The following is a 27,480-nucleotide window of genomic DNA, read 5'->3' on the forward strand; positions in this document are numbered from 1 at the left end:
GCATCAATGTTGCAATTATTCTGAATCATACGGCAATAGTGTATGTTTATGTAGCTAACATTACATTAACCATGCGCGCATATTATTGCTTATCGAATGAAAGGTCACAGTTTCTCCGTGGTTCGTTGCTACGGCAGGTTGGAGTAGAGATGCGGCTGTGAGGGCGTGTGCGGGTGCAGCGCGGACGCGAGCCGCGGCGCCAGCGGCCGGTACTCCTTGCCCGACCGCGGCCGTAACGTACTCGTCGTTTGTCGCATCACCCTATACATAAACAATTCACATTTATACCTTAAATCAATTACTACATAATTACAAAATAAAACAAAATAATCTATTTTCCAAATGTCCACGGCTAAATCTACCTCATAGTAATAGGAGTATCCGATGAAGAATGTGACGAGCAAATGGAGAGAGTCTCGATGTAGTCTGACATATCTGATGTCCCACTTGAAGTGCTATGTGTGTCCACGACTCCTAAATAAAGAAATAAAAATCATCTTATATTCCCATGTTCATTCACAAACCATAGTCATGACAAGTTTTATTAACGGAACAAACCTCGTAATGGTTGCACTGTCAAAACAGGAACCTCTGCTTCCGCAGAACAACATTTATGAGTAGCAGGTGGCGGATGCCTCGGTGGCCCCGAAGACCGCGAACGTCTTGGGGGTGTACCTCGAGGTGATATATTTGCCCTCCGAGCACTTCGGTACCGCTTACGAGCCGCTGCTGTCGTCGCTGGTAATTCAAATTCAATCACACCCGGAACAGCTTCACCTCGTAATGACCAACTTGATACACCCGAATCGTTGGAGCTTGAAGAATCTCTATTTCCTCCTGTCGTTGTCGTATTACCCTTCGCTTTAGACGCTTCAGAACTATCAGCATCGGAATGTTTACTTGCTGCACAATCACATGGAGTATTCGTTTCGCCTGCACCTAAATCTCTTAGAGTTTCTATTGATGACGCAGAGCCACGAGAACCCACGCTACCATCGAATTCCTTAACGTCCTCAAGAAACCGTGATGAGTCGGCTGAACTTGATCGTTTTCTGTACTCTGTTCGGTCTCGGACCCCTGACCGAAGTTCCACCGTCTCGCCATCGGCTGACTTATTTTCTTCGGGTCCGCATAATGTAGGGTTGCTCGCTGATTTTTCGTCCAATAACCTGCTAATTGGACTCTTTGCAGGATACTTTAATGTATGGAATGCAAAGCCGCTGATAGGTGACATTGGAGTGTACCCAGCAGCTAAGGACCTGTCTTGATCGAACTTATTGCTATCCATTGTGTTTGGTTCCATCATTAAATACTCATCATGCGTACCGCTTGCGGATGCCGTGCAACTAGATTCTCCGTTGCCTCTACCCTGAGGATGGCCGCACTTTGTGCACATGCTTCTGCCACTTACTGACGTAAATGAAGGTTTCAAATTGGCACTTAAAGCATCCAATTCTGCTTGTGTGACTCCAGCTTTTCTTAACAAATCTTTTGCATTTTCATAATGCTCCAAGGATAAAGCAAAACTTAGATTCTCATAGTTCGCTAACGGACCATCTTCTACTTCTAAAGTTCTTGAATCAAAACTCCGAGTAAGTGACTCGTCAGGTGTAATTGAACCATGCGGATGAATTTTTCGTTTTGTTTTGCGCGATAAGTCAATAGTTGCATAAAGCGCACTTTGGTCTGTTACATTTGGTATTACGTTTTCCTTATTTGGCACAGATGCTTCTTGACCTTCGGGGTTTCTCTTACAGTATGGAAGTTTAATCCAATTGTTAGCCCAATCTGTCACCCTTTTACAAGGGCAGTTCGCTGGTTGAAAGTTTTCTTCAGTATCTATAACTGTAGGTTCCTTTTGCCTTTTGCCAAACTTAAGTAAACATCCACATGGTTTCTTTAATATTAACGTATTCGAAGTAGCACTCCTTGTGATTTTGAACAATTCACTATTAAGACATTCTTTTAATCTCTTTGGTGTATCGTAATATTCTCCATCAACCTGCAAAAATATAAATAGTATTACTTAATCAATATCGATAGTAAAATAGTAAATAGAAAACAATATACAAAGTAGTACAATATACAATACAAAAGTAGTTTACCTCCGCAGAAGGTATCTTTGGGACGTCGTAATTCTCATAAGGTCCTACTTTAACTGTTTTGCTTTCACTGTGGCTAGATAAATGTGCATGGCTGTAGGATCGCACTGGAGGTGGCATTGGTGGTTTTTTAGTAAGGTTAAGTTCGAGTTTTGTCGGTTTAGGAGGTCTTTCCGGTGGTCGCTCCAAAGAACAACGACAAATTTCTTCAGTCTTATTATTAATATTAGTAACCTTTTCATTGGTTTGTATGCTTTCAGCGGTAAATGTCTCATTGTGCGTTTCATCTACAGCTTCCATTGTCCATGCAGGATTAAAATGTTTAGCACCTGGCGTCAGCGCCGCGGTCGATGATCTCGACAAAGCCCCTAACTTTGATATACAACTCATACATCGCTCCAGCATTACATTTCCCTGTCCAGTCCAAGGTGTGGCATCAGCGCCTTCAACAGTTTCGTTAACGGACACCGTGTCTCCAAGTCCCATATCTTGGTAATTCATCCGCTCTGCTGACGGCCAGTACGGGGAAATGGCACCAGCCTCCTCGCCAATACAAGGATCTTCATATAAGCGCAAATCCGTTGGTGGTAATGATCGATCTATTGTATTCAATTCTGATAACCTCGTATCTGGTCGGAAAGCCTTATGAGATTTCGGACTTTCAACACCTGTGTACAAAAAATAATTTATATATATCTTAGCTCTTATACTCGTAACTCTCACAACCTCTCTTAAAAGTTTTATTTGAAGTTTGCAACAACACATGTAAAAGTAAATGACTAAAGGTACATATTTACTAAACATGTACGTTCTCAATTTATTCGTACCTTCGTTTCTCCGTGCGCTCGGGCGTCTCCGCGGCGAGAGCTGTCCGCGGGAGGCCAGGTCGAAGTCCCGCGCGATATCGGCGGCCTGGTCCGTCACCAGCACGTGCAGCCCCTCCCCCTTGCCGCAGTGCGAGCCCCCTTCGAAGCAGAATCGACCCTCCACTACCCCATATCGCCTGTATTGCAAACAATTCAATTAATGCGCCCTATCCAATTTGCATAAACTTAATATTTTTCATTGTACGAATTGGGGATTGAATGCTTAAGATTGAGTTTTATTTAAATGTTGAGGATTTTTTTGGGAAACGTAACTGTATTGTTTCTATAGTGTCTTAGGTTTTTACTTCTCATCCGTCTCGAACGACCAAAAGGTCTTAGTATTGGTGAACTTACTACTTAGTAACATAACTTGTGTTGTACATATGACAGTTGATACTATTATTTTGTTCAAAACTTAACAATGAAATATTTTAATATAAAAATGTTTATGTAAGTGATTTTAATTGAATTAATAATTAGTAGCCATAAACGGATTATTTATCAGCGCCAACTCATCGAACATTTATTCTACGGTGATATTGGCTTTGGAGCGAACTATGAAGTTTACTTTTGTTGCAAGTTGAGTAATACCTGAGGTGAGCAATCTCCCAGACGCCGAGCAGCCGCGGCGGCACGCCCGCGGTGAGCGCGAAGCGGCGCTGCAGCAGCTGCAGGCGCGCCGGGCCCGCCGCCAGCCGCCGCGCGCCGCCGCCCACCAGCACCAGGTACTGCCGCGCCTCGCCCAACTGCGCCGTTACCTTCACCTAAACCGAAGCCACTCGTCAGCCCTTACAAGTTCACCACATAACATTAACTACCGCTATAAAGACGGATTTTTTACGGTGACTGTACACAGCAGTGCTCGTGAGCAGGATCCAAACGGCCGGGCGAAATATTTGTTTAGAAAAACGCTTTTTATGAGTAGCCGTTACAAAATCTAATTTAAGAATATTTTATCACGATATTAGGGCAAAATAATAACTTATTTTAAAGGAAGATTTCATTCACGGACTTGAGGACATTCACGGGAACAAAACAATGTTACTGTTTAACAGAAACAATAAATATACCTGCCACTGGATGAGCCTCTCGCGCGTCTCGAAGGCGAGCACGGCGGTAAAGTCCCTGCAGAGTAGCGCCAGCGTGTGCGAGTGCTTGTCGAGCGTGAAGCCCGCCTCGCAGCCCAGGTACTGCTGCAGCGACAGCGACGCCTTGCTCGCCGCGCCGCCCCACCGCGCCTTCGAGTCGCGATACACTTGCAGGTGCACGCAATCTGCAAACAAGCGTGTCATTCAAATCTGTGGTTCCGCGGTATGGCCACCACCATCTATATTTGTATTTTTACACAAGAAGCAAACGACCACATGCTCTACCTGATAATAATAGTTCAAGGACGCCTAGATATTTGTAGCTTACCCCAAATAGAATAGGAATAAAAGTGCACACTGCTAGAGATAAATATTTTCTCAATAATTACAGATAACTTTGATACCTACTTGTACAAGAGTATTCCTAAGAAATTGCACCATCAAAATATACACGAGAAACGTAATCAAATGCCAAGTAATTTAGATATCGTTCGTAATATACGTATCAGAACACCCCCATACAAAGGATAAAGAAAGTGCCATCGTATCATGATCATGTCGTTTGTAATATTGAGTTTTAAAGCGAGGGTGCAATCGATCGTCGATAAAAACGCGGGCTCCAAGGAGGGTTACATTACATTCTCCGTATTTTATGGAGTCGAAAATAAGCGTGAGGAATCCTTTGTAGCCGCGTTACGGCCAGGGCATGGGAACGGCGCAGTCGGCTGTGAAATACCAGCCATCACACACGGCTTCGGCTTTCTTTTATGAGGAGATTGTTATGCCCAGGTATGTTTAAGCCATGGGGAAAGTAAACACTGATAACGATTTTTTAAACACAATCAGATTTCTTATTGTTGTGAGAATTGTTTTACCATAATTAATGAGTATTTTAATTAAAGCACAGTCACATAGTTCTCCGTATCAGTCAATGATGGACGCTATAATATTTTCAAAATTTATGCTAAATACTATGAAGAACCGATCAAATATTGCGTATTATTAGAGAATCTTGGTATGAGGCTAATTTACATTAAACATTATTCAATACTACTTATACATTATATACATATAGATACATTCTGTTTTACAGCAAATTTGCAATATAATTCCGCGGATAATGACTTCGTAACCATAATTATCATGTGTGGTCCTCACCCTCACCGCCCTCTTAGTGTGCGGCGCCATCACAATCAGTTCTTTACGATTCATAAACATCTTCTGTCGCTGCCTCATGCCTTACACAAACAACCGCTTCCGTCGTTTCGAATTAAACTACTCGTCAAAACAACCGCTCGATTCAACCGGAGACATTGGCTCCTCTCGAGCGATTTAATTCCCAGGAATCTCTGGTCTGATTTTATTAACGCTCAGTAATGTTCATTAAATTAACGCTGCGAGAAGATTTTCTTCGTCTCGGAATGAGTATTACCGGTCTCCTGGTAAATGTTGCGAATATTTCCAAATAACCGTTTCAAATTTGCGGTGATATCGTTGTAATTACAGATTGTATTTTAAGCTCATTTTAATCATTGTAACTACAGACTGCCGGTTAAATTAATTCAACATTTTCGCTTTATTATCGAAATATATCCGCACTAATACGCGTAACATATTTTTCAGTTAATTGTCTAATTATTAAGTAGTTTGTTTCATTCTACTCGTAATTATTGCTTTTTCATTTAATGAGTTTCTTTACCAATGGCACATTATTTGTAAAGATTGAAATGAGTTAATGATAAAATTTTCTACATTTTATGTCCCTTTATCTAACCATTACCAAGTGAAGTGCGCGCATCACAATATATTGGCATGTTGAGTGGTTCGGCAATACGCGCTTTTCATGCGTCATTACATCCCGCTACTCGCTGACAACTCTCATTTCCTACATCAATTTATTACGTAATTCATATTTCCTGTTTTTATCATTTCATCATGTTTTTTATTCGTATTTACTTGAGAACATGTAAAATAACACAGTCCTACATATCACATAAACACTTATGATCTGACGACTATGAAGAAATATCACAAAGTTATTTCTAAGTATCGTCTGCAATCCGTTTTATGTTCCACTGCCAGTGCCACTGCCTCTCCCCGTATAAGACTATCCACAAGCATGTCGAATTAAGTTAAGATATTTTATAAAACAAAAACAGAATATGCTATAAACCATGTATAGCCACGTTTTGTTAAAAATAAATCTGTAATTTGGTTAAATTGGATGTTATCGCGCTTATGTCTACAAATTCTGATATCTGATTCTGTAACTCGTCTGTTTATTTGAATAAGGTCACGTGGTCAAGGTATCGTGAAGCGTGGAGCGTGGATCTTAAATGTAGAAGAGTACATCTACGAAATACATAGTATGTTAATGCTTAGATTATTGTGCACTAACTATAATCAGAAATTGAATTAACATATGAGACATAATCTCTGATGGCGATAACGACCATATGGCATTGATTGCGCATACCTACATACTCGTTTATATATGGCCATATTACCATGTATTTATTTTATCATTAGTTAAATAATTATTGATATAGAATACTAGAATCTACACTGTCACGAAATATTTTACTTAACTATAATAATATTAACTTACAAGTAATATTTTGAGGTAACTTATCTTCTATATTAGTAATTTTAGTTTAGAATTGTTTGTGGTAGTCCAGGGAAAGTTTAAAACGTGAGTAAATGTGAAATATATTTCATAAATAAATTCTGAGGCAGTTAAAAGTTTGCTGGGTGAGCTAGTTATTAATAATTATCATAATAAAGATATGAACAAATAAAATATTCCAAAATCATATCTGTCAATGACTACGCAAGATTTCACATTTTAAGATTATAAAATGTATTTTCTTAAAAAAACATTATATCAAATCAAATCAATCATTTCTCTGTTATCAGTAGTTCTAAAGTGACGATAAATAATTCGATAAAAATCTATATTTCAAAGAATATTTTAATGAAAGTCGAAACAAGTGCAAGTCGAATCAAAATTGAAGGTGGTAGAACCCTTTGTGGTTCGACCACGCCAATTTCTACGTAATAACAGCAGTGTTAGGCGCTGCTGTGTTCCGGTCCCTTGCCATATCCTTCAAGGGTATAGTAAGAGAGACAGACTTTTCCGAGGCGTTCCAGCTTAGTCCTCAGGAATCGCGGCGCATCTGTGGCCGGCGCACCTCAGGTGGGAATATCTAATCCTATCTGGGGTTGATTACAGATGTCCATGGGCGGCAGTAGCCACTTACCGTCAGGTGAACTGTATGCTCGCCTGCTACTCCTATATTATAAAAAAAAGTCTCTACTCTACTAAGTCTAAGTCGAACTCTGTACAACATTTTTTTTTATTCTTAGTATTTGTTATTATAGCAGCCATTAAAGTCCATGCATTGTGAAAGTTTGAACTGTCTATCTATTACGGTTTTATAGATAAAAATAGCGGCTTCTTGTAGGGTTTCCTTTATTTTTAACGTTTTATTTTTTATATTTAGTATCTGTTTGTTGTTATATCGACCATCCTTTTATATATATTGATTTTTTCAAGTGTCGACGTAATAACGGTTCAGGAAATAGAGCTCTGTGACAGACGGGCAGTCGGCCAGACGGACGAACCCTAAAAAAGTAGTATTTCAGGAACTTGTGTTTTCTTTTTATGTATGTCACTAATGAAATAGGGTACAGTGGGGAGTTTACCTGTGAAGAAAACTCTATGTATGACCACTATCGTAAAGCACTGACACACTACTTCATTAGTTTATGTGCGCGATTCGTCCCAATGCAGCTGGGTCCGCGCCGGCCCGACGGCTCAGCGATGGTCGCCATTAACGACCAATATGCATCTGAACCCGCGCTGAAATATTCAGCCATTCGTAGTGTTTGCCGGCTCCAGCGACACGCACCACTCGCACACACAAACACCAATATTAATAAAGTCAACACAGCAATACTCCACACATGCAAGTCGCTCCAATACATGTATTGAATCCCAGCTTTATAAAAATGTGTACAACTTTCAAAATCTAATGAAAATAAAAAGTAACTATTTAGTAAGAATTTTAATCACCTCTAATCAAACCTCAAAAACGTATTAGAGATGTAATTATTGTTAACGGATTAATAATCGACGATAATACCAACAAACAAACATAAAATCTAGTAGATATCAAATAGTCACTTCCATATCCGCATACATTATATAAATACGCTTGACAAAATTCAAAAACTGAAAAATCTTTACTTATTTAACGTAATTAAAAAAATGTCATTGGCATAAAGAAAAAGGTCCCAATAACATTATTAACATTATTTTCTATTGGGTGACGAAGGGCAAACCGAGCGCAGTGGATCGCCTGCTTTGTGGGTATTTCTCGGATCTTCTATAATATGTATATAGTTATATAACCATAAAATCTACTCGTATGTATACTTTTATTTACTCATTAATGCAATACTTTTAATTAACTTAATAATCACAAGTTTTGAGCGCACTAAAATTTTAGGCGTGCGGTGGCTCTACTGGAGTTAATACTAAAATGTTCAGATGCAAGTCGGCACGGGTTCCCATGGCTTAAATTGCAAAATATTTTATTTGCAAGTGTTTTGTCACAAACAGAAAAAAAAAATAAGAGCATATGCGTTAAAAAATAACAACTTTGATTTTTTTGGGACACCCTACTGTACATATACAACAGTACAATAATACGCTTCGATACTTGGAGCATTACTCCATTTCAATAAAAGTTGTCAAAAATTACAAATGTATGCCAAGCCACTGGAACATTAACAAATGAGCCAACAGTAAATTTCAGTAACAAAAATGTTCGATACAACATTAAATTTTACATTAAAATTAGCGGCTCGGCTATTAAATTGAATGTAGTGGCGTCCGACGAATGCGTTTAAATAATGTGCAGCGGAGTTAAACGCGCGATCGTTAGTGAGCCGCCGCTGTTCGCGTCACAATGCGCGCTGTAATTAATGAACAGCAACTCGACGCAAAGCGCACAAAACCACCGCGTAAAGAGAACTTACTCGTGTTAGGCTGCGAAGACGGTAACCAAACCTCGCATATATATAATTATAACGGACTCGTAGTTAAATGAATAAGTGATGGAAAGTTAAGTAATAGGTAATATATCTAAGATGCGATCTATAACATGTGTCTCAGAGTGGGTTTAAAAATCTAGCCAATTGCGAGTCGAATTCGCTAAGAGTTCCGTACTACCAAATTTTCTACCGACCTATTACGGATATAATTGCTATCTATTACGATATAAAAATATAGAGCTTTATGACAAGCGGCAGGTAGACAGACAGCGGAAAATTATTAGGTAATATCAGAATATCATAACAAAAACAGGTTATGTAATGATGGACTTGACTAATCATAAACAACAGACAGAGATTGCCGTTAATTCGCTTGTCGCGCTGGTACGTAGGTACGTCCGCCAGTAACCGCCCCACATTCTCACTGTCGACGCTGTCGAGATGTGCTTCTAGATAAATCAAGAGAATGTCACTGAGCTTACATCAAACAACCTTGGATCACAAAACCACGAATATCACTGAGTAGGCATCAGATAACTACTAACGACCCATTTATCTACATGATTATTGTTTAAGTATCATGTTCCGGCAAATTTCAGGTGACGTTGTGTCACATGCTTCATTTATGAACTTAATTATTGAAATAATATTCACAGTACGTAGCAGGTTACAAGTTTAAATCTCACAAAAAAAATTGAATTAATAGTGTCAGAATAATTTACTAATTGTACAAATTATAGCTTTGTTACTTTCAAGGGTTAAGCCAACTGGTGTTTAATAGATACAACCGTGTTATACAGTGGCGCCTGTAATTATTTGGTGATGACTTTAATTTAAAGGCAGTACATTCACTTCAAACGACGCCTTATCGTACGTCTTAAAGGGATCTTTAATTATGAATTATATTGTTAATTCAAACATTTCAAATCCATTATTATTTCCAGAGCCAGATACTCATTCGTAATATTCGAAATAAAGTACTTTACAAGAGCCAAATTATGTGACAGATGTTAATATTATTTGTTACAAATATTTGATTACTTCCAAGATTGAATTGCTGACTTCTCATGAATATTTCTAAGTTATCAGTGTGGACTGCCAACGAAGCAAAATCGCCGTTAGGGTCGATTTATTTGCGGGAACAATCAACAACCGTAAGCGTACAGGTACCCCTCGTGCAATGAGGTGCCCCCAGGGGCGCGCGTGCCCCGCGTGCCGATGACCCCCTGCTCTCCGCCCGCTGTTCCTGCTCGCGGCATGCAAGGGAGACCCCCTCTCAGGGAGTCGCGTGCCGGCCGGTATCGCGCTAACAATGCACCGGACGGAACGCCGAGACACGCGCGCGGTCCTCAGCTGACCTTGACTCGGGAACTGAGAAGTTTAGTTACAGTCGGACAATATTTTGCAGAGAAGCATAAACCGTATATAATACTGCAGCCCATAATAACTCATTCAAAAGATTATATTTATTAGTTCAGGACAAGCAATGAATCGTATGACGATTCCATTGCAGTAAGTACGAGTAAGAAGAATGTTGCTAACAAATTCACGAATATACTGCTATAAAATAAATCATCTAGTACTTGATTTGTTTGCGTCAGCAATCACGGGAGCTCTTCTCGTGGAACACGTGTGTGTGTGTGTGTCCTCCCGGCGCGCGTGTCTCGCCTGCTGATCACTTATACCCCGATTCAAATCTTACCTATAATGGTACCCTTTCGCTTACCATCACAGTGAACAAGGTGAAAGTTTCCGGGAGCAATATTAACATTACATACTTGTATTATCACAATGCATTTTTGTTGCATACTTTAAACGTTTCAGCTACAAGAACAATGTTCTGTTCCCAACTATCCTTTATTTTACAGGAAAGAATGTTTTAAAATTAAAAGAAGATAACGGCTTTGCACGAGATAAAGTTGTAACGGGCACAAAAATCTTCAGAGAACATTCAGTAACTATTTCCGGGAAATTTCTCCACATTTTAAGAAAGCAAAATCTTTGTTCATGGCAATAAAAGGTGCGATTACGTCTAATTGTAAAAGATATAAATAATGACTTGTTTAATAAAATATTGTCTTAAATACTTAAGCGTAATTATGATGAATGGAGGGACGTAGTAATTAAATCTTAATAACTTTTGTTTTTAAAAGAAATTCGAGCTCTCTATTTCCTCCTTACAAGACGACGAGACGCGTGTAAAATTTAATAAAAAACGAAAAGGGTTTAGTCATAGTTTTAACAAGAGTGGTGTTAGCTGGATCTCAACAGCCCTCACAGCCCTTCGTTGCCCGCGCCGACGCTAGCGACACCTGCCGTCACACTTGCCTCTATTCAAATTCAGCACCCTCCAGATATTTATGTAAATCAAATCATGTTATCGCTACACTATCTACTTTAGATAAAAATATAGACATATTTTGCAAAATAGGTTTTCAAAATAAGATTATTCGAGAAATTGTCTATTGCTCGTTTATATTTCGACACTAGTGCACAGTTACAGAAGTGTTAAAAATATAAGTAACAGTCGAGAATGACAGCATTTTGCTTGAGTTTCTGTATTATAAAAAATATATACTAAACATCACAATGGTAGTTTTATCAGTATATGTATTTAAAGAGAACATTTAAATTTCTTAAAGATTTACCTATCCAAAAGAGAACAGCAAAGGTAGTATCGCGCACGTACAGTACCCTTACCATGAGGTTTACGTTTTGACAACTATGACTGTTTTGGTATTTGTTTACGTATTGGCCCATACGATTTCCTAGTCTGACACAATCCGCTAGGGGCGCTAAATGGAATTTGTAAAAAACTCATGGTAAGGGTACTGGTACGATTAAATGACAATCATTTATTTTACATACATTTATAGGTATATGACCTGTAAAATTGCATAAAAGAAAATACGTAGCTTTAAATTTTTAAGCAATTTATCTTGAATCTTCCTGTACCCTTACAGTGAGAATAAAGAAAGCATTGTTTCAAAGAAAGAAAAAAACGTAGTGTCTATCTAGAAGAGAGGATAACTGTCAGAGAGGAGCCCAATTAGGACCGCTGGCAGTCTGCGCAGTCGCTCAACTCTGCTCAGCGGAAATGTACACACAATATCCACACAATTTATGGCAGCTTTTCTCAAAAATGTTTTAAAGCTGAAATTTCTAGCGTCCTTCTACTTACGTACCGGGAATAAGCGAGCTAAGAAAATCTGAAGAAGCTCCATAAGGATGCGTTCACCGCAACGACAAAAGTTGATATTATTTATACATTTATATAAACGTTTGGATAGACCTTTGTTGTTTAAAAAATCCTAATAATGTACAAAATAATAAAAAGCTGGTTTGATGTACTCGTACTATAATTTGTCGGAGGACAAACTTTACAATAACAAAGTGGGAGGGCAATAATTAGACATGGCGGATTATTGAAATAATATTCTTGAATATCACATAATACATTGGTTTAATTGTGCATTTACAATATTATTCCAAATGTGCATTGATTCGGTACAATTTAACAGGTTTATAAATAAACGTATAATTCATAACATTGTAGGTAACATTACACTGAATTCTACAGTCTTACATTAGTCGACGATGTATGACAATCTGACTTTTTAAGAGGAGGAACTAAGAATAAGATGTTCGATACCACGTCATGCATAGTATGTATGCATGACAGTATCGTCCTCTCTAATATACATATATTATTATGTAGATTTAGTTGTATGATAATAATACACCCACTCGTCGTCAACCCATTAATGTCCCACTGCTGGGCTCGGGTCTCCTCTCGCAATGAAAGGATTAGGCCATAGTCCACCGCGCTGGCCAAGTGCGTGTTGGTAGACTCACATACCTTTGAGATCTTTTTTATATAAATCTCTCAGGTATGCAGGTTTCCTCACGATGATTTCCTTCACCGTTTTAAACAAGTGATAATTAATTTCTAATATGCACACAACTTTGAAAAATCAGAGGTGCGTTTAACCATTAAGCTATCACTGCTTGTCAATATACACACACTATGACATCAATTTTACCTACGATAAAACACCTTAAAAAAGCGAGTATATAAAAGTTAGTTGAATATTCTAAAGATTAAGAAGTCAGATTTTGAAAGAATTGTTCAGTTAACTGCTCCCTCACAGCCCGCTGCGGCGGCGTGTTAGCTTTGAGTATAAGCGGCTTGTGCGAGGCGCTGTCCTCGATACCTTGTCACAACATTATTAACTCCAGCAGATTTTATACTTACAAATTTTAGTAACCTTCGTCTTCATATTCTACTCATAGCGGAGGTGGGCCTCATCAGCTATTTAATTTATTACGCTAATACGCTACTTTATAGCAGTTCAGAGCAAATGATAGTACAGCAAAAACAGGCATTAAGTTCTTTACCATAAGAGTCATCTTCTAAAAGATTTTCAACGCGCAACTGACGTAAAATGGTGTAAATTCGAGCGTTCGAGCTCTGCGTGTCTTTTAAATTACTGTTTAAATAATAAATTAAGAAATGATCAAATGATGAAATGATCAATAACAATAACATTTATTATAACGCACCAAAAGAGGAAACTGACTAGTTTTAACGAAATATTACAAGTGAATTATAATATAACTTTTTGTAACATGTGTAACTAACATTCATTCAGATTCAAGAACACAACAGTCATAATAGATTTGTTTATGTTGTTGTTGTATGAACGTAACCATTTTTGCACGCCGAAATGGTAAAATAAGAGGATTCTTGTATCTTAGGACAGATTTCACCAGAGTTTTGTACCTTATTTGGCAAATAAAGACGTTTGACTTGATTTGATTTGATTTGATTTAATGTTCATCAAAATTTTGGTGATAAGGTAATTTGTATATAAAAGCAAATTAATTTGTTTTACAACATATTTCAGGTCCTATTGCCTGTAACTCTGAAACGACGTCAGCTTCAGAATACATGAAGGCGGCGGCCCGCGGCGACCAACTTGAATATTGTTTCGACCTCAAACTTCGGAGGTACGTTAAAATTCAGTATCTGCGTCACCACACATCGGCCACCTCTCACTCTCTCCGACCTTCTCTCCAAAGTTATAATGACACGTGCTCGGAGACCTATTTTATATTATCCACCTATATAAATATTTTATGAGCTTCGTTTTGTAGCACGGGATCGGAGAGTTTTTTTGGAAGTCAATTTATTTATTTAAGTATGTCCAGTACCCGATTGATGTAATTTTAGTTTCTCAAATTATATCCTTATCGTTTTGACACTGTTACCATTTTTAAAGAACCTTACTATCATTATTTTAATCAGCAATATCATTTTAAGCATTAGAGTCATAATTCTTGTTACGCCTACGTGCCCTCTACATCCGACTACGTATTAGTATTTTCATCAGTCCAATTAACTACTCGATTCCCTTGAATTTAAAATTGATATTTATTACACGAAATGTAGTGTAAGGCTACGCCATGAACTTGGCATTGGGTCCAAATCCATGTGATAACAATTGGATCAGTGTCATATCTTATCGCCGCAGGGCCGTGGATCACATAATTGCCCCCAATTTAATGTATCGCCCTTGATCAATATAGCTATAAATGTATATTTTTATTTTATACAGTGTCCTGTTCATTTATTTTAATTATTTAAATACGAGTTATTCAAATGCATTTTAAAGTAATTAATTTTAACACGAAAAATTAAATAGCATTGCGTCGATAATTTATTGCACAGAACAAGTGTCCATAATTACAAATTTTTGCCCTTACACAAATTTTGGTTAGTTCAACATTTATCAGAAAAAATCAAATACCACATTTGAAATGCCTTAATTTACCAATTTACCTTGTACCACTTCAGACTGGTCAGGAACCTATTCTCAGAGTGAAACATGAGAAACACAGCCTGTGTTTCTCAAGTCTCACTCTGTTCACGATGTTTTCCTTTACTGATTAAGCAAATAGTTTGTTAATAATAAATTATAATTCTAATAAGTTGGGATCGTCCAACCTCGAATCTCCGTTGGAGGGGCCGTCTTTCTAACTACTAGGTTATCTTTACGTATTATTTATTGATCGCTGCTTATTATTTGCAATATATAAAATTCTAATATTGGACGCTGTTGACTGTGACTCTTAATCCATTTTATGGTCTGAGATTATTAAATGTTTTAAATTTAATCAATATTGCCTGATACGGTAATCAGGTTATTTATTGCCGTTGGATTATTTATCAGCTGCAAAATGCGACCTTTATTCAGATCAATCATTAATATTAATATTTTTTATCTTGTGACGTGCAATTTGACCGTGCTCAAATATATGCGCTGATAATTATTAGATTGTACGAATGAATCCACTATACCCATGTAATGCTCACCCTGATTTATCTACGCAACAGGACTCTATTAAAATAACTACAAAGGTGGTGGCGGACTACATACTCGTCTGCTTCTCCTATATTATAAAAAAAAATCCGCCATCTTGCTACTTATGTATTATTTAGCGTATGTTATCAGATTGTCTATTCTCATAAGGAATGGAATCCATTTCACTTTACACTTTTAATTTAGCATTTGCATCTCATTAGTGTTATTGTGTCATGTACACGTATGATTACTTGATTATATTATTATCATCATCAACCCATTAGTGTCCCACTGCTGGGCACGGGTCTGCCCTCAGAATGAGAAGGATTAGGCCATAGTCCACCGCGCTGGCCAAGTGCGTATTGGTAGACTTCACATACCTTTGCGTTTTTTTTTATTAATGTCTCAGGTATGCAGGTTTCCTCACGATGTTTTCCTTCACCGTTTAAGCATTACCTTCTTATCTTTCACCGATTATATTATTAATTACAGTATTAAAGTACCAGTAACATAAACTAGCACGTCTTCTGCAAATTAACGATGTCAATCATTGTGATAAATCATGTTGTGTATCACCGACTCATATGTAAACATTGTTTATCGCAGATGCGTTTATCACATCGGCTGCAGTTCACATCTTATCGTCCGATTGTTATCCAGCAAATATGTCGGTGTGTTCTTGGTGTGTGGGGACGGGGGTAGGGACGGGAGTGATAACACGACACCTGCCTGTTTGTGCGAACACTCCGGCAAACACAATGCAGTTCATTTTATAGTATAAGCTAGTTGAAACGCAAATAACGGCGATGAACCACTCGAGCGGTGTGGAATAGAGAGATTTGGAATGGTTGTTAACGACATGTGCAATGTGCATGATAACTATTAATTAGAAGCTTATCTACATTTTATAATTCGCTTCATAAAGTACATAATGTGGAGGCATGGTTATTTTAATCGTATTAAAACATGATTATTACGACATACGTACCTAATTAACCTTTCAAAATTAACAGACTTTATTAAAACTAAATTTAAAACGTACCATTTAACTGTAATCTCTAAATTAATCATATGCCGACCGACACTGGCAATTTTATGTCGCCTTGCGGTTAAAAATTTAAAACAATACTATCTAACATGTCCTAAATGAGTGGCATCCAACGTCCACCGTTAGTGAGTAGCATACAGCAATTAGTCACCGGCAGAGATTAGTCGCAACAGTTAGAGCCGCCACTCACCCGCCACCGGCGACAGCTTCCGCATCACGCACCACCGCGACTTCCACTGCGGACAAAACACTACCATTACTCTTAATATATTAGGCTATTTAAATTAGTGTCAAAAAAATTTATACTATTTATGCAGTGTGCAAACGAGATCGATTCAGTCGATCTGATACTAAGACTACTACCTCCCATAGACTCAGTATAGGATTGATGTTGAATCCTGAGTGAAGTCGAGAACGTTGTTGCCAAAGTTCCCATGTGAATAAGATGAAACACTTTATTATGTACGTGGCGAACTAAGCTCTTCATACCTGCTGTTTTATGGCACCGGTAAAACTCAAGTGATTTGGCATTAGTCTTAGTTACATAAGTTGCTTGTGTGATAACATTAATATCACGATACTGTTAAAAGACCTCACCTTCTTCCCATCGCGGAACTTGACGGTGCCCTCGATGATGGTGTTGTCGTCGGCCATGGCGAGCCGCTGCGTAACCGCTGCGTCACAGCTGCGTCACGCACATCACTCAGTCGACGTTCACTAGCCACTCATAACCGCACTGCACTGTCACTAATTGTTCTGTTCAGTCACATTATACACGCACTTGCATCTGCAACAAACAAATGTTTCATTCGTAAGACAAATCCATAACAATTATGCCACATCATACAAATGGACGATATGTGTACCTAGTGGCCTATTTTTTTATCTTCATTCTACTATATAATATAAAGCGTTTTACTCAGCATATTTTGTGATATTCTTAAATTTTTGGAACTATTATAAGATTATATGATTAGAATTTCAAACTTTTGTACACATTGAAATGACTCTTGCGAAGTTAGTTTTCATATTATTTTTTTGTTGTTGAACATGTGTATTTCGTGTGAGGATGTGCGCGCATGTTAACATTGTAACTCATATCCTATCTCCCTGAAATATCACTTCATGAAATTCTACTTGTGAACAAAATACTACTTGTGTATTTTGTTCCAATAGTTTTGCGTCTGAGCCGATAGTTCAACATTGCCTTCGTAGCGCGGTGTGTATTTATTGTATGAACGCTCGTCTAGTGAATCGTAGTGCGAGCTCACTGACAGCATGCGACCATTAATTTTGCAGTCACGTGTAAGCTAGTGTAGAGCATTTGCGAGATTATGGGATCGGCGCGGCCGCACGGCGCGAGCCCGCACTGATGGATCGAGTAATTGACGACATCAGAAGGCACGGCGCTGGCAATCTGCCTGCGGAATTAGCACCGATGCAACGGGAATAAATTGGGCCCATCAGTGCGGTTGTTGCGATTAAAGCGGAATCGATATCGGCCCGCGCTGCCCTCTGCCGGCAGCTGCCGCTAATGCCCGCGGAATCCTTTAATCACCCTCGCTCCAAGCAAGTGTCGGAACATTTGATTCGGGAAGACATCTGTTGCACAATATCATTGAATGTTATATTTCAATGTTTTTTTAAGATTATTGTTTGCACTGCCTACTAATACACTAGGCAAGTACTTTAATAATTAGAGTTTTGGAATAATTGTACATAATATATTTATTTTTAATGTACCGTAGGAAAACATTTATTATTTTTTAAAGTAACATTCGATATCATGCTTCAACATAACGTCTGTGTTGTTAGAACACGCATCATATAATATCCATATCTACCTACATACCTACTTTGTTATCACAAGCTCATACATATTATAATTATTTCTATTATTGAAATCCTCTTCGTGTAATTATTACCTAGTCATTTATATTAAATTATGTGAATAACGATAAAACAAATAATCCTCTCGTCATTACAATGCGAACGATCGATATCTGCTGATTTATTTTGTTTAAGTACAAAATTCAACGATCACGATAATGTTCCCTGATAGCCGGCGAGCTGCCGCGAAGCAAGCGGATGTGGTAGGCACTTGTAGTTTGACAAATACATGACCGTGACCTCACCGTGAAAAAAACAGTAATAGCCTAGAGGATAAGAAACTCGGCCTCTTGATCGAGGGGTCCGAGGTTCAAAACCTACGCACCTCTGATTTTTTGTGTTATGTGCGCGTTAAAAATTAATGATTACTTGTTCAAACGTTAAAGGAATAAAATCTTGAGGAAACCTGCATACCTGGGAAATCTTTAAAAAAAGTTTTCAAATGTATGTTAAGTCTACCAATTCCCACTTGGACAACACGCTGGACTATGGCCTAATCCATTTCATTCTGAGAGGAGACTCGTGCCCAGCACTGGGACAGTACTAGGTAGATGAGGATGACCTGACCGTATCAATTGAGTAGGAATTAATTTATTTATTAATATTATTTTATTCTCCATGTACAAAAGAAGGAACGCAAAATGTTAATCTGTGTATCATTTTCATCTCCGTTCACGAACTTTACTGAAAAATAAAAAACAGTAATCATAAGCTCATAATCGAGCAGATTGCAATTTCTCGCACACTCCGTGGAATTAAAAATTAAATATTAATCGTACAGCGGAATCTGTTTAAGGAATCTACAATAATAATTATCGATTTATCAAGTGATTGATTTAATTCCGAAATTTATCGTAAGCGTATTAATTACGATCGATAAGCACATTGGTAACAAGCTATTATGTCCACGCGACTAAATTAACGTAATCACGTATTTTACAGGTATGTATCGAAAAAAGCGAACGTAGAATTAATAATAAAAGTTTAACTTACACCACTAAACAAATTAAGTAACTAGTGATTATTACTCGTATCCAAACAAAAATCCGAGTGCTTAAAATTATAGCTTACGGTAGGTACTCCCACAATTTAATAGAATCCAAAGACCTCATATGTCAAATATCAAATGTCCGACAATCCATCTGGGCTGGAGGACATGTCAAAAAAAAACATGTATCCATCCAAAGATGCAAAATATATATCCAAAAATATTATCCGTTGTCGGGTAATAAAACAATATATGATTAAATATTAGAATTTTAAGAACTATGCGAAAGATGAGTGGATTAATAATTTATTAAAGTGGCAGTACCTAATCCCTATTGCGTATCTGATAAGAAATCCTCTTTTTCCGTACATCCAGCTGACTCGCAAGTATTCACGAGAGTCGTAACCTGCGTTATCGCGTGTTGATAAGCGTTTCTAACTTTCTTTTTATCCCGTCTTTAAAAATACCCCTCCTACTTTGAGCTCCACTAGAAAATCCTGACTCAATGAAATACACTAATAAAATACCAGGGTCTCAGACAACATTTTAAATAGAAATAATATATCGTACAGAAATTTGCTTCTACATCAGCTGATTCGTTGACGACACTGATGAAAGTTATTACAAATTGTAGTCGTGGTAGCTGAATTTTACCGCGAATTATGCGTCTACCGATTTGCATTTATTTTGTCGTAAAAGAATTATATCGCTAAAATAGAAGCGATTAAGAAAACAATAGATAACTTGAAGTTTATAAATCTTATAGAGGAAATCATCGAATCCACTTATCTTAAAATCACTCGCTAGCTAAATGTAGTCAAGAACGATTCTACAAGGAATTGGCATCACCGTAAGGATATTTATTTAAATATAAGGAATTTGTTACAGTGAGGAAACTTTATGCTTTCTGAAGCAAATATGAGGTAGCGCGTTGGCGAGTCAGCATAAAGGAAGGATTAACGCCCCCCCCCCCCTGACCGCACACACACCCCCCTCGCTCGGCCACGGGGCGACGAGAGCACGCGACATATTTTAAAATCGCGCTACTTTACCCCACGAGGACGCGCTTTCACTAACCGGCTGCGGAAAGAAAATCTTTTTCATTCAGACGCACGCTTACGCCGCGTACAGTTCAAAATTAAAATATTAAAATTACGGCATGTTAAATATCTCAGGTGAGAGTTTGTGTTCATTACACTATAAGAACATGACATAAATAATTATGCTCCCCAAAATCTTAATTAAAGCTTTTTAACTTTAATGATGTTATGAGAGATCACAACATTTCATTAGTCTCATCAACTTTATAAATCCTTTAAAACTTCGGCTCACGTAGATGCAACTAGTAATCGTCATGTAACGAAGTACCCATAACGTATAATAAAAACAATTGAACAGCAATCGATATCAAAATGTAACATGGATCCCCAGGGTGTATTAAACGCTTGAACTACAGTACATATTGGGAGTTGCAATGGCGAGGGGCGGTACGAAACAGGTTGCCCATAAATAAACCTGGAACAAGCGGCATTAGAGAGAAAACGAGCTGTTTAAATATTTCCACACCTGCGGGGAATATAACAGCTAGACATTGAAACGTCGCCAATGCCCGGATTAACTAAAACCTCCCGTAACCCGCTCGGCCGGCAGCCATCGCTCGGCATCCACCGAAATGCACTTTGTCTATGCACAATACGGTTTCAATTAACAAAACGGTGGCGACCGCTCGACGGGACTCAATTACCCGGCATCTTGTTGCGCTCACAAAGGATATTGTTTTCACAGCTCACCGGATCACTTTTCAAGGCTCCTCGGACGAAATCACTTAATAACATGAGGTGCCGTTTAGTGAGCACAGTTCTATACGTAGCTACTGCACGATGCCTTGTATATTTCTTGTTCGCTTGTATAAAGCTTAAAAAAGTTATTAAAATGGTATGCACCCTGTTCAAGAGTGGTGCACTCAAAGTTCAAGAGTAATAAGTTCAAGAGTAATAGAGTAAGAAGTCAAATTTTACCTAAACATGAAATTACTTGTATCGAATTACAATCATAATATACCTAGTTTTCTCACGCTATATTCTATCATCTAACTGGAACTGGACAACTATTTGTTTAATTTAAATAATGATATGGGAAGTCCTCTCAGTTCAGCTCACAGTCCAAGCGCCATCCCTGCTGCATTCGACCCGAACCCCGAGCGGTAGGCTCGAGTCTAGAGCAGCCCGATCTACGCGGATGTCCGTAACGTTTTTCTTGTAGCGGTCGTCGACAACTTAAATCCCGGGGCTGACATCTGTAGAGATTCCCCGCTCGTAATCCAACTAACTTGCGGCATTTCCTTCAGAGCCCATTACCGATTCTCTTTCGCCGCAGCTTCCAAATTCAGCTTCGCATGTTCAGTTAATTGTGTGCTTGGTAAAATATTCCGAGATATTTATAAAACGTATATGTACTACAGAGCAGAGATCCATTAATATTTCATTGTCTTTGTTGTTCACAAAAGATTCATAACGACGTACGTGCTATTTTTACCCGACTGCCAAGGAAGGGTTATGTTTTTCGCTCGTATCTTGTATGTTTGTCTTTCTTTATTTAATCGGATCTAATAAACGGCTGGATGAATTTCAACAGTTAAGGTGTCATCATATTTGTCCCAATGACCCGAATGTACTTAGATAGGTGTAAGTAAAAAAAAATCAAAATGGCGGATTTTTGGCGCGAAATAGTAACACATTTAAAAAAAAAGTTAACCGAACCTATTGAGTAGGGTATCAAATGAAAGGAAATTAAACGGCGATTATGAAAACATATTTGTATATATATAAAACAGTAACGTGACTGATTGACTGACTAACAAAATGACTTTTTCATTTTTCAGAAATCACCGTACAGCCTAAACCAAGGACCTTACAGTTCTAAAATTTTGTTCTCTATATAGCGTGAATAAGTACTAAGAAAGGCCCTTTGGAAATTCTACCCTTAAGATGGTAAAATAGGGGAAAACAGTTTTTTAGAAATCCTTTAATTTTGAAGCAACTACTATAAAATTTTGTATTTGCCTTTCTAGATAGGAACAAAGACGCACTTATTTATCCCCCTCCGAAAAATCAACCCCGTAGACTGTACTGGACTGTAAATAAGGGTTAAAAGTTCATATGAACAACCGTCAATTTTGAAGCAAACACTATGAAATTTTGTATCAGGCTTGTTGGATAAAAATAATGAAATTCTACCTCTAACGAAGTAAAATAATGACCGAAACAATGAATTACTGAAGTTATATATTTTATAGACCGTAAATGGTGGATTTTTTTCACGAAATAGTAACACGTTTTAAAATAAGTTAACCAAACCTATCGAGTAGGGTGTCAAAATAAAGGAAATAAAGAGGAGATTACACAAACATTATATAATATACTTATCTTATATAAAAAAATCTCGTGTTTGTTACCGTACTCCTCCGAAACGGTTTCACCGATTTATTCAGTAGGTCTGAGAATCGGCCACTATCTATTTTTTATTTACCCCTAAGTGATAAGGGTTGTTCACCCTTAACATTTTTTTTATTTATATGGCAACAAAACGTTTGCCGGGTCAGCTAGTACATATATACTCGTATATACACATCGAGATGGCTGTCTGACTAAATGAGTGAGTTGCTGTGCCGGAGATCAACGCAAAGGGAAACCGCTGAACTTAAGCGTGCTCGAATGTTACACATAGGTTCTTTATATAGCATAAATGAGCACTACGAGGATAAAATAGGATAATATTATTTGAAAATCTTTTGTTTTTGAAACTTTGTATTTTGCTTTCTGGATAAAAATAATGAAATGCCTATTTCACTGCTTTTGGAAAATCTACTTCAGCCTTTTTGGTGCAGTCGGGTTTTTGATTTTTTTAATTAATTACTTGTTGATATCGTTAATATTATTTGGTGGTGATATTCATATAGCTCATATATAGGAGTGCTGCGCAGAATTTAGCACATGGCACAATAAGTGAGCGAGCTACGGAAGTATGTCCGTGCTGCTTGAGCGAGCCTCTAAGCTCGTTTATAAACAAAGTGGGCTAAGTCAATATTGGGTGTTTGAGCGTGGAGCAGCGAGCAACAACAAAAAAAGTGTAATAACGAAAAAAAAATCGCAACGAATTTCCTTTTGTACAATTTGTGCTCTCATTTTCGTTTCGGTGTTGCTACAATCTTCAGACCGTTACATAAAAAATACAGCGGGACGATGCTTTGAAGTTTATTTTGCTAATCTCCTTTTGACTTTATCCAACACGTTGTTAGCAGAGGTTAAAGCGAGCTAAAGTGACGTAACTCGAATATTTCTTCTGAACGCCTTTGTACGTACAAATTTAGGTTGAAGTCACAATTTTCGTTAGCTACGTCCAATTTCTGTTGAATATTTTTATTTTAGTTTTAAATTCACATCATGTCTTCGAACTTTTCTTTTTTTGTTTGTATAAAGTACCAAGTGACTAATAGGTACTTTATATTAATTACGATCTAGCCTAATTTATGACTAATGAGTAATTCTACGCTAACTTAAACTGCTAAATAATCATATAATGAAGGTGGCGTCCTCTGACACTGCACTTCTTTCTTTTAACACATAAGGGAGTAGACACATTGTTCTTGTGTTCTATAATGTTCACTTATCACTATTTCACTAACACTACACTGTGTCATGTCACAAGCTCGAAGGGTTTCGAAGGTCTTCGAACTTAATCCTCAGGAATAGTATTACATATTTGACTGGCTTTAAGAAAAAGTAAAGGTAAATATTAGGTACCGGCCGGCCTAAGTGCGAATTTTGAGAAGACTTTTTAAGATCTCTCTGGTACGCAGGTCACCTTACAATATTTTTTTCACCGTCAAAGCAAGTGATAATTATTTTATAATCAATAATTCAGCCAAGTTTAATCGCAATCGGAATTTAGCAACCAAACAAACAATTGTTAACAACAGATAAGGTGACCACCTTATAACAATCCGTTGAATTGTTGTACGGCTGTCCACCAGCCGGGTGTCAAGGGACAGTATCATTTTCTGGTTTCACGCTCAGGTGTCCGTGGTTTGTTAAACAAATTGGATTGATCCTATCTGCGGCAGGGCGCCCTCTTGAATTAGGAACTAAAGTAGTATTAGCCAGTCCATACCCTCGAGGCAGTAAAAGTTGAAAGCGGTAAAGACGGCTTGCGCTGTTTCAGTTTTCGCACGATTATATACTTGCAACCTTGCAACTTGCAAGATGCTTGCAAGATCATCACTTGATCAAATGCTAAGTTTGCGATTCTATAACTACTTACGAATTAAAAATTAATTAAAAAAAACCTTTTCCTACGGACTAAATTGTGAATCTAAACCATTCTCAAGTCTCCTTGAACACACACAACAAATTTCATCAAAATCAGTCCAGTCGTTTAGCAGGAGTTCAGTGACATACACACGCACATAAGAAATATATATATAAAGATGATTTACAAGTGCTCGTTAAATCAGTAATTACTTCGGGAGAGGTAAGAAGCTCGTGATAAAAGACGTTAAAAAGAGTTAATTTATCATATTCTTAAGACTCTTTTGAAACATTAATGCTTTAGGTTTTGCTCATTTTTACCGGTGCACGTGATTTTGATGTTACTTCCGAGAAAAGGTTTGAACTTTAGAGACTATCCAAATTTCAAACACAATCTGGGAGTAAATTCGTGTACACATTATACTCAATATATTTTTTAAATACCCTTCGTACAAAGTCGAAGTATTCGTTATTTTAAAATTATATAGTTACTAGCTGACCCAGCAAACTTTGTGTTGCCATATAATTAAAAAAATGTTAAGGGTGAACAACCCTTATCACTTAGGGGTATGAAAAATAGATAGTGGCCGATTCTCAGACCTACTGAATATGCATATAAAAGGACAATGCCCATGAAAGTATGGACCGCCGTCCAGAGTTGCATCAAATTGAAACTTGTTGTGGACGATGTATAATTAACCAAATACTACCACCAATAATTATTTTTTTAGATCAGCACCCGGGTTCTGAAGTTATTTACCGAAATGTTACATAACCTCAAAATCGAAAATATCCGACGATAGATTGATGGTCGGTTTTAACTGATAGTAGGTACCTATAATGTAGTTCGATTAACATATTCCATTTACTTTTAAAGGTAGTAGGTAAAAAAAACCTAAAATAATCCTAAAAACCTAAAATAATGAATTCCGAGAATAAAATACCGCCATTTTAATTTTTAAGAACAATAAACAACATTTAGTCTTATTTTATCTTAAATGGAACCCCCTTGTTCAAAGAAACTATTCTCATAGACAAATTATGTAAAAAAATCAAAAAATAATTTTAATATTACTTTCATTTTGACGCATGAGAAAAATCAGTACCAAGAATGGGCATTCTCCTTTCGTGAAAATCGGTAAAGCCGTTTCGGAGGAGTACGGTAACTAATATTGTGACACGAGAATTTTATATACATATAAGATTTTAAAGAAGAGTAGTGAATACAACAATTTTTCAAATCTATTAATATTCCGTAAATTTAACTTTCATCTTATCGGTTCTTATAAAAGTATACTTTTATTAATGACTTCAGTAAGTAAAAGAAACGGGTACAATCGAGCGTAATTAAATTAAATATTTAGTGTGAACACGTAGTAGGTACTTGAAGGTATAATGTATAATACATTTAAGTATAATTAATTTGGGCTTAATGTGGTGCGATCCCTTTCAACACGTACAAGTCATAATGTGAGTCAAATATTCTGTATTCAAAGCGGATTGTGTTGTTGGAGCAAAGGGTTTCGGATTTGTAATAGTAATTTGCTCATTTGCGTAATCTCTACTGTCGGGACTGTCCATTGTGAACCGAAACAGGAAACATTAGTACGGAATAATACTAAACAATTTCAGGCATTCGCCTATACATAAATATAATTATAAGTAGCTAACAAAAACTGCAATCGGAACATATTTTGTAGACTTGTTTTGCATAAAATATAGTTATTGTATTTTTCTTCTTAATATAATATATTACTGTACAAGTACATAATACTATGTTATATTATGATTGTCATTCCAAGCAGAAAAATTATTTCCCAATGCATAAGTACTTACCAACTATTAGAAGCGAGATTTTCCATTTCCCAACTTAGTCCATGAAAGAACTCAACACTTCAATAATAGCGCACTTTTCACTTTTCGAACTAGTCAAACAATATTCCACAATCCTGGGCTCGGGAGCGCGCGCACAAGTTGCGGCGAAGCGGGCCCGCGTCGCGAAGAGTTTGCGGAAAGTTTCGTCGCGGAGATGCGAGCTTTCGCGAGCTTCGTGACGCGGCGGCAGCGCGAGGGCGGGCGCAGGACTGCCGGCGGCGGGCGGGCGGCGGCGCGCGGCCGCGGGGCGGTGGCGCGGAGGAGGCCGGGGAGGGGGGACCAGGGCCCGGAGCGAACGCTCTTCGGGGAAATTTTGACGAATGACATTCCCGTAATGTTCGAGCATCGAGCGGGCGCTGCACTCCGCTAATTGCGCTTTTAATGAACGCGGCCGTCCCTTCGCGGCATCCTCCTAATTGTTGCATCTCACTTTTTCCGTCGATATTCGTGCCGACTAATTAATAGCTGCGTCCTGGGAGTCGATCGCGATGAAAACCTATTACGGAATTACTCGTTGTTGCCATCCTTACGAGCCTGAGTTAATATCGCCGCTCGACTGGCAGCGCGGCCTCACCTCCCCCAGATAAAAGTTTACTTTTGAAGTTTGAGCTCCTGCTCCAGCGCGGCGCTCGTGAAGCTCGCTTCGTGGAGTCTTATGTTGAACTTTGCCTTAGGCCTTTAATACAAATATATTCTCAAAATTAAGCAAAAACAATTATGTTTATGAATCGATTAAAGTTGTTAAATTATAAAATTAACATAAATTATTTAATATTACACTCTAGTAGTGGTTGAATAACAGACCATGCAAGAGTAAGTTGAGGGTCTAAAATAATAAAGTTTTACACAAAAGTTCATTCATATATAATATGAGCACTAAGGATTTTTCCCACA

The 27,480-nt window shown here is 37.8% G+C and overlaps 1 protein-coding gene across 1 annotated transcript; it reads right to left on the bottom strand.

Annotated features, from left to right (window-relative positions):
- Positions 1 to 51: 51 nt before the first annotated feature.
- Positions 52 to 26,782, bottom strand: LOC140754011 (uncharacterized). The gene is made up of 10 exons (XM_073088908.1): positions 26,548 to 26,782; positions 17,125 to 17,314; positions 16,718 to 16,763; positions 4,039 to 4,241; positions 3,560 to 3,732; positions 2,930 to 3,105; positions 2,106 to 2,770; positions 559 to 2,002; positions 363 to 474; positions 52 to 261 (listed from the first exon to the last, which is right to left on the bottom strand). Exons 2-10 carry the CDS (start codon positions 17,179 to 17,181, stop codon positions 129 to 131), a joined length of 3,009 nt encoding a protein of 1,002 aa, XP_072945009.1. The 5' UTR covers positions 17,182 to 17,314; positions 26,548 to 26,782; the 3' UTR covers positions 52 to 128.
- Between the last annotated feature and the right edge of the window lie 698 nt (positions 26,783 to 27,480).

Source organism: Epargyreus clarus, unplaced genomic scaffold, assembly GCF_041222505.1.
Source record: "Epargyreus clarus isolate Ecla_fem2 unplaced genomic scaffold, WU_Ecla_fem_2.2 ptg000027l, whole genome shotgun sequence".
Taxonomy (NCBI): domain Eukaryota; kingdom Metazoa; phylum Arthropoda; class Insecta; order Lepidoptera; family Hesperiidae; genus Epargyreus; species Epargyreus clarus.

What these genes read in the sequence shown, in the direction of transcription:
- LOC140754011 (XM_073088908.1), bottom strand. Translation starts at nt 17,181, where the DNA reads ATGGCCGACGACAACACCATCATCGAGGGCACCGTCAAGTTCCGCGAT. An exon ending in GAAGCTGTCGCCGGTGGCGG is followed by an intron (nt 4,242 to 16,717) that starts GTGAGTGGCGGC and finishes GCTTGTTTGCAG; the next exon opens with ATTGCGTGCACCTGCAAGTG. An exon ending in CAAAGATACCTTCTGCGGAG is followed by an intron (nt 2,003 to 2,105) that starts GTAAACTACTTT and finishes ATATTTTTGCAG; the next exon opens with GTTGATGGAGAATATTACGA.